At 38.9% G+C, this 8,592-nt stretch overlaps 1 protein-coding gene across 1 annotated transcript; it reads left to right on the forward strand.

Moving 5' to 3' along the window:
* Nucleotides 1-7,426: 7,426 nt before the first annotated feature.
* LOC138177619 (olfactory receptor 51I2-like) lies at nucleotides 7,427-8,365 on the forward strand. The gene has a single exon (XM_069108833.1). It carries the CDS (start codon nucleotides 7,427-7,429, stop codon nucleotides 8,363-8,365), a length of 939 nt encoding a protein of 312 aa, XP_068964934.1.
* The last annotated feature ends 227 nt before the right edge of the window (nucleotides 8,366-8,592 follow it).

The following is an 8,592-nucleotide window of genomic DNA, read 5'->3' on the forward strand; positions in this document are numbered from 1 at the left end:
CTCTTTCAGATTCTCCATCTGATGGAAATCCATCTAGTAGTGAAGTCAAGAAGGAGGAAAATCTGTACTGGGAATTGTAAGCTCTGGTGTCCACTTTCTGACATAGGAAAGTTCGGAAAAGTTCCATGATGCATTTTAGTAGCTTTTATTTTGAACAGATGTTTATGTTTACACTACTAGGCTGAATAGATACATACTGTATGTGACTAAGCACCTCTTTGGGAATAACATCTTAGCCATTACATCAAAATCTGATATACAAAAAGCTGTATAAAGCCCCTGAAGCTTGCAACAGCATGCCCTCTACCCTTGAAGTATAGCACTACTTTAACAAAGAGTTAAAAGTCAAATAATAGGCTAGGAAAATGTGCAAACAACATAAAAAATCACAAAGAACAAAAACCCAAACCTCTGACTATTGAAAGTTACTGTGGTGTCAGAGAAGATCAAGACACATACTCAAAAAAAAGATAAAAAAATCAAAAAGCTCTTAGATGTCTCAAACCTAAATAACTATATGTTTATATATATATATATATATATATATATATATATATATATATATATATATACACAATGAACTCAGGCCATGTAACAGCTCAAAACAGATCTTTGAAAATCAAATAAGAGAGGTAGAGGAAAAAATGAGAAGAGAAATGAGAGCAATGCAAGATAATCATGAAAAAAATAAGTTAACAACTTGGTAAAGGAGAAACAAAAAATACTGGAAAAATAACACCTTAAAAATCAGACTAGACCAAATAGTAAGAGATTCCAAAAGTCAATGAGTAAAAAAATGCTTTAAGATGTAGAATTAACCAAATGGAAAAGTAGGTACAAAACTCCCTGAAAAAAATAATTTCTTAAAAATTAGAATGGAGCAAGTGGAAACTGATGACTTATATGATGATTTATAAGAAATCAAGAAACATTAAAACAAAGACAAAAAATGAAAAAATAGAAGACAAAGTGAAATATCTCATTGAAAAAACAACTGACCTGGAAAACAGATACAGAAGAAATAATTTTAAAATTATTAGACTTTCTGAAAGTCATGATGGAAAAAAACAGCCTAGATATTATCTTTCATGAAACTATCAAGGACAATTGTCCTGATATTCTAGAATCAGCAGGTAAAATAGAAATGGACAGAATACACCCATCACCTCCTGAAAGATCCCAAAATGAAAACTCCCAGGGAATATTATAGCCAAATTCCAGAATTCCCAGATCAAAGAGAAAATATTGCAAACAGCCAGAAAAAAGACCAATTCAAGTGTCATGGAATCATAGTCAAGATAGTACAAGATTTAGCAGCTCCTACCTTAAAGCAAGGGAGGGCTTGGAATATGATATTCCAGAGGGCAAAGGAGCTAGGATTACAACCAAGAATAGCCTAGAAAAAATTAGTGCAATACTTCCTGGGAAAATCTGATATTCAGTAAAATAGAAGACTTTCAAGTATTCTTGATGAAAAGACCAGAGCTTAATTGAAAATTTGTTCCAGCTAACATTTAGCTGAGTCTTTGGGATTTTCTAAGTATATCATCATGTTATCTGCAAAAAGGGTTAGTTTTATTACCTCATTGCCATATCTTTCTTTTTCTTCTCTTACTGCTATTGCTAGGATTTCTAATACAATACTGAATAATATTGGTGGTACTAGCCATCCCTACTTCACACCACATCTTACTAGGAAGGCATCTAGTTTATCCTCACTACAAATAATGCTCACTGATTATTTTAGATAAATGTATTTTTATTATTTTTAATAACTTAAGGAAAAATCCATTTATACTTATACTGTCAAGTGTTGTTAATGGAAATGAGTAGTGTACTTTAACCTTCTTTTCTCTGCCTCAGTGTTTCATGGGAAAGGGAACTCAAGCTATGTACTTAAAACCGAAGTTGGAAAGAATTAATTTTATGTTCTCCTCCAAACTGAAATGAAGTTCATGACCAGACCAGATTCAGCCAGGAAGAGAATAGCTCCATAAATGTCTCAATCATATTCTACTCTTTCACTTGGAACTTTTAGCCTAGAGGATACTTCTTCACTGAGGGAGGGGGCATAAATCCCTAAGAGGGTTCTGCGCTTCATCTCATCACTAACTTTCACCTGTTCCCACTCTATACCTTCCCTGGAGTCTCAGATCAGGTTATAAAAATATTGAGGGCAGAATTGTCCACATTCTGACAGGCAGGGAGAAGGATACACACAGTTCTGTGTATAAGGCTAAGTTTCTGTCGATCTACTTTCCCTGATGTGTCTGGTGAGATCTGGGATTTCCCTGGGCTGGTGAGCTTCTTTGTCTCTTCTATTTTCTTCTGGTTCCATGACTATATAGGGTAACTCGAAAGATAGAGTAATATTATATAAATGGATGTAGGAGGATCTCGAAGAAGCTATCTTCTTGAACATTGAATTGGAAGCTGAGAAACCTATCAAAACTCCAATTTTGTCAGGAATTAATTGCGTGACCTTTGGTAAATAAATTCTGTGTGTATGTGTGTGTGTGCGCGTGTGTGTATTGAGAGACAAAAAGAGACAGAGACAGAGGAGAGGTTTGATTAGATGACTTCCTTCTGCATGGGATGTAACTGAAAGAGTTAGAGGAGTCAATAGGCAGAGAGAGCTGAATGTCCCGACGATAATTCAGATTCTGTAGGAACCAGAAGTGGAAAGGGTATAGGGTATGGAATCCATCCTCCTAGGATCCTCAGTGAAAGATATTTGCATTACACTAAACCAAAATGCATCCATGATTACACTCCTATAAGGTAAGCAGTAGAGATGTTATTTCTCTCATTTTACAACTAAACTGGGGTTGAGAGATTGAGTGACTTGTCCATGGTTAAACAGCTAGTTAACGTCAGAGTCAGGAATTAAATCCATGTGTCCCTGACTCAGCATTCAGGAACATTTGAATTATGCCACAGCTGGCTCTTAGGATCACATAGCTGGTCCCTGGGATTTCTGTCATAAAAGCTAAAGTTCAGGTCAGGTCGAAGGCTGTTGAGCACAGAGGTAGTGGGATGGACAAGAACAGGGCTCTGTAGCCTTGAGAAGAAACAGAAGACACAGACCTGGGCATACGGACTGATACTCCTAGATAGCTTGAACTACAGAGGACTGACTTCAAGTTAAAATTGCTTTAAAGCTATTTACCACAGAAGGGCTTAGAGAAGATGGTGGGAAAAGAATGGGGTAAATGTGGAGCAGAATGCATTTACATTTCCTTGCTGTCATCATGACAACAAGGGAGGCAGACATTCTGCCCTCAATGGGAACTCCGGGAATATGCTACAAATGCAGGCTCTCTGCCAGTCTGGGCATCAGAGAAACTTCAGAACACATGGGTTAAACCTGGGACAGCATCTGCCTGCTTTTCTCAGAGTTCTCCATAATCAGAGTTATAATGCTTAAAGTTTTACAAAGAACTTTCTTTACAAAGGTCTTAACAAGATAAGCAAAGTAAACATTATCCAGGTTTGCAGATGAAGAAATTGAGACACAAATAAGTTCAGTAATTTACCCGACATCATATAGATTAAGAAGGGTCAAAGCCAAGGTTCTAACCCAAGGACTTGATCCTGAAGGCTCAAGCTTTTTCTAGTATACTCTGTCATTAAACTGAGAGCTCCTTGAGATGAGAGACTGTCTTTTGTCTTCAGCTTTATACCCAGCACTCAGCAAAATCCCTGGAGCACAGTAGGTGCTAAATAAATGTTGACATTTGCTAAGCTACGGGATCGTGTCAAATAACATCATTTTGGGACGAAGAATGTGATCCCCGAGGAAAAATGTAAACCAGACAGATCTTGTGATTCATAACCCATAGAGGACCATTTTTACTCCCTCTCCACCACATTCCCCCACCCCAAATTGTTAGTTACTCTATCCTAAAACCACTTTGTATTTATTTTATAAATATTTTGGGTACATTTTCATTATTTTGAAAGATACATGTACATAAATTCATTTACCACAGGGACTGCTTTATTTTTGTCCTTGTATTACTAGCACCAAATAATTCCTGACAGTTCCTTTGCTGATTGATTAACTGATCTTCATTTAATTCCGATTCTTTCTTCCCAAAGTTCCTAAGTCCTAAGTTGCCCTCTGGGCTGGGCCAATCCACAATTCATAAGATAACTTCCGCTGAAGGCCATGAGGAGTCAGGGATAGGGACTGGGTGGGTTGGTAGGAGGGCATCTCAAGCATGACAGCTTGATGTGGCACAAAGGGCATAGCAGATGGAGGATCAGAAGGCCAGCCTTAAACCTCAAATCTCCAACAAACTAGCTTCCTGATTTGGGGCTATTACCTTCCTCCTCTGAGAAATGAGTAGTTAAATGAGTCCCTATTCAGGACTTCTCAAATTTTTTGGTCTCAGGATCATTTTACACTCTTAAAAATTATTGAACAACCACCCAAAAAGGCTTTTCTTTGCATGTGCTATACCTACTTATGGTGACTATACTAGAAATAAAAAACTTCTTCATATCATTGTGAAAGTAGTTCTGATCTTTTAGACATACTGAAAGGGTCTTGAGCACCTTCAGGGATTCTTAGAAGACATTCTGAGAGCCCCTGTTGTAGATGCTGCTAAGGTTCTTCCACTTCTGATACAGTATATTGCACATTTTTTCATTTTCTCTTTTTGTTCCCACTACTCTGCACTCCTACTGGCAAATCACCCCTTCATTTGTAGGTACCAACAACTCTGTAGCATAAATATTTATTAGGAAAAATACTACCTGAGGATCTTTTGGATGTTTGAGAGTCAAGGCACCAATTTTTTCCTTCCCATAAACTCTAATACACTCAACCCATAACTGAGGGATCGGCATGTGGGCTGCCAGATTTTGACTCTAGTAAAAATGTCTTCAAGCCTCTAATCTCTGTTCAGGCGACGATGCGCTTATCATGTGCCTCCTCCCTGTGGTAAGCATTGGAAATATGTTGTTGTTCAGTCACTTCAGTCATGTTTGTCTCTTTATGACCCCATTTGGTTTTTTTTTTTTTTGGCAAAGATACTGGAGTGATTTGCCACTTCCTTTTCTAGCTCATTTTATAGATGAGGAAACTGAGGTAAACACGGTTGTGTGTAGTTCTTGCCCAGAGACACGACTAGTAAGTGTCTGAGGCAAGGTTTGAACTCAGATCTTCCTGACTCCAGGTTTTGTGCTCTATCCCTGGTGCCACCTAGCTGCACATGGGAATATAAAAAAGGACAAAAATATGGTCCCTGTTCTCAAGAAGTTCACATTCTAATGGTGAAGACAGAATGCAGATAAACATATACACATAAAATATCTATAGTCTCAATGGAAGATCATCTCACAGGGAAGGTGACTGGCAGTGGCGTCTACTGTGCTAGTGATGAGGGGGGCAGGGAGAGACAAGGAAAGGACTGTTCCAAAAGGTGGGATTTAAGTTGGCTCTTGAAGGAGACTAGGGAAGCCTGGAGACTGGGGTGAGGTGGGAGAGTATTCTAGGCATGGGAAACAATTAGGAAAAAGGCATAGAGTGGAAGAAATGGAGTTTTGAGGGCAAAGAATAACAAGTAGGACAATGTAGATGGTAGAGTTTACTTAAGGCATAATGCTAGAGGAGATGGGAAAGTGCTCATTATTGTTTGACCCTCACACTATTACCAGGCCACTACTTTCTCAAAGTCTCTTCACAATCTAACTCTGCTTTCAGAGAAGATTTTGTTATTGAATAGCCCCTAAGATGTCCTGTCTATCCATCGGTAAATGCTCCCAGGGCACCTACATTCTGGCCCTTGAGTTCTCCTGGGGACAGAAAAATTACATTTCCTGAGAATTAATTCCCTTTAGCAATAATAAGAAGGAGGAGGGATGATGGGCAGAAGGCTTTACTTCTTTCTAGTGAAAGATGGTCCAGTGCTAAAGAACACAGGGAAGTGTGTGTGTGTGTGTGTGTGTGTGTGTGTGTGTGTGTGTACATTCAAGTGAGATTATTGGTTAACTATGATAAACTTCAAGAGGGAATAATTAACCATGATTTATCAGTGAATTGGAGTCCTGTAGTGGGCATCTATTTGCTTGAACTTGGTGATAAATTCAGTGACTCAAGGTATTCAATAAAGAATTCCATGCATTTAGAAAATTGATTATATGTTCTTTTCCAATTAGGTGTTCAGTGAAATAAGTTCATTGAAATGGAATCGAGAGTCCTGGGTTCTAGTCTTGGTTCTACCACGTACATTGGTCAAGTTGCTTTATTTCCCTCAGAATCAGTTATTTACTTATGCTTGTACTAGAAGGTCTAATGGAATGAGCACCACTACTGAAGTTATTGAACACGGATTCCAAACTTGCTTCTGAAATTTACTGCCTCTATGACCTTGGGCAAGTCACTTATCCTTCCAAGACCACAGCTATCTTATTTGTAAAATAAAAAGGCTGAAGAAGATGACCTCTGAAATTTCTTCCAATTCAAAATCTATGCCTCTTTGATCATATGATCATATTCCCTTTCATCTTTCCTATTTCTTTGAGGAGTTCCATGTGACTTCCAGGCAGATTTGTGTCTTGGTAGATAAGAACTCTCTTTGGACAACATTTCCCAAAATCTTTTTTGGCCAAAGAGCATAATTACTGAGAAAGCACCCAAAAGGTGACATTTCTTAGGGTTGTAAATGTGGAATGTCTCTAGCCATGGGAGTTTTTAAAAGAGGAGAGAGAATAAGAAATACAAAAAATGAAACTTGGCATTTGTTTCCTGGTACCCCAAGAGTAATGTCTCATCTAAGACTGAGGGGGTTGATACAGCTATAAAGCATGGGAGCCTGCACATTTCTGATATAGTTTATGACTGCTGCCCTTTGGAGAATGTGCCCATCTAGTGAAAGAGACACTGCTACCCAAGCAGTGAGGAAAAATGCCATTTGTGTTCAGTTAATAAGTGTGTCCAACATTCTGTCTATTCCTTGTCCCACAGTACTATATAATAAGGTAATTTTGGGGAGCTATGAACTCATAGTCCTCATAATCTGGTTATCAGTAATATTTGGAGGAGATTCTGTTTAATTTTCCATATATATATATAAATATATATGCTATTTTGTTACAGTATTTTCTCAATATTATGATTTTTTGTCTTTTGATTGAAGTTTTCTGTTACCATAGGATATAAAGTCGTGATTTTATAACCCTGGATAGGGAGAGGGGAATCAAGGGGGACAGGGACTTGTGACCATCACATGAAATAAAATAAGCCGTGATGAGGTTTTGCAGGTGGGCAAGTTAGATAAGGAATAGTTAAATTCTTTAGAGCTCTATAATTCTGAATGTAAGCATTTAATTTCCATATCTCTTTATTCTTCTCTAAAAGGGTTTTCTGATGTCTCTATGAAAGAAGATTTGACAGTGAAGATTTCCCTGGTCTCTCATCATGGGACTTTTCAATGTTTCACATCCCACTGTATTCCTCCTGACAGGGATCCCTGGCCTAGAAAGCACCCAGAAGTGGCTGGCTGGACCCCTCTGCATGATGTACACTGTGGCTCTTGGAGGCAATATGATGATCCTGTTGGCAGTGTGGGGGGAGTCCAGCCTCCATGCACCCATGTATTATTTTCTATCCATGCTTTCCTTCAGTGATGTGGCCATGTCCTTGGCTACACTTCCCACTGTATTCAGAACCTTCTTCCTCAATGCCCGGGTCATTGTTTTTGATGCCTGCCTGGCTCAAATGTTCCTCATTCACTCATTCTCCATGATGGAGTCTGGCATTCTGCTAGCCATGAGTTTTGACCGCTATGTAGCCATCTGCAACCCACTGAGGTACGCCTCTATCCTCACCAACCAGGTGATTGCAAGGATGGGTCTGGCTGTGACAGCCCGAAGCTTTATAACCCTCTTTCCCTTACCTTTCCTCATCAAGAGGCTGCCCATTTGCAGATCTAATGTGCTCTCCCATTCCTATTGCCTGCACCCCGACATGATGAAGTTAGCCTGTGCTGATATTACAGTTAACAGCATTTATGGAATGTTTTTGCTTTTATCTACTATTGGTTTGGACTTTCTCTTTATTATCCTCTCCTATGTACTGATCCTCCACTCTGTGCTGGCCGTTGCCTCCCGTGAGGAGAGACTCAAGGCCCTCAACACATGTGTATCACACATCTGTGCTGTGCTCATTTTCTACATTCCCTTGATTGCTGTCTCCACTGTGCATCGCTTTGGAAAACATGCTCCTCAGTATGTGCATGTGCTCATGTCAAATATCTATCTCTTTGTGCCCCCTGTTCTTAACCCCATTATCTATAGTGCCAAAACAAAGGAGATCAGACGAAGTTTTATCCGCATCTTTCACCGACTAGGCAAATGACATACTTGAATTTGGGTGTTGTAGTACTGTATTTGGATTTAGGTGCTGTGGTACTACTGTGGAATTCATTACTATCACGGTCATTATTACAATCCATAAACATTGTTAAGTGCTTATTCTGTGTAGGAAACTAGGAAAGAAGGTGCTATCCAAAATGCATTGCTTTGGATGAGCTTATAGTCATGGGGGGTGCAGGCTACATGTCATATAATTTAGTGCTTAACCAT

Source organism: Petaurus breviceps, unplaced genomic scaffold, assembly GCF_028583685.1.
Source record: "Petaurus breviceps papuanus isolate PSGF00001 unplaced genomic scaffold, PetGlider_PUasm1.0 90444, whole genome shotgun sequence".
NCBI lineage: Eukaryota > Metazoa > Chordata > Mammalia > Diprotodontia > Petauridae > Petaurus > Petaurus breviceps.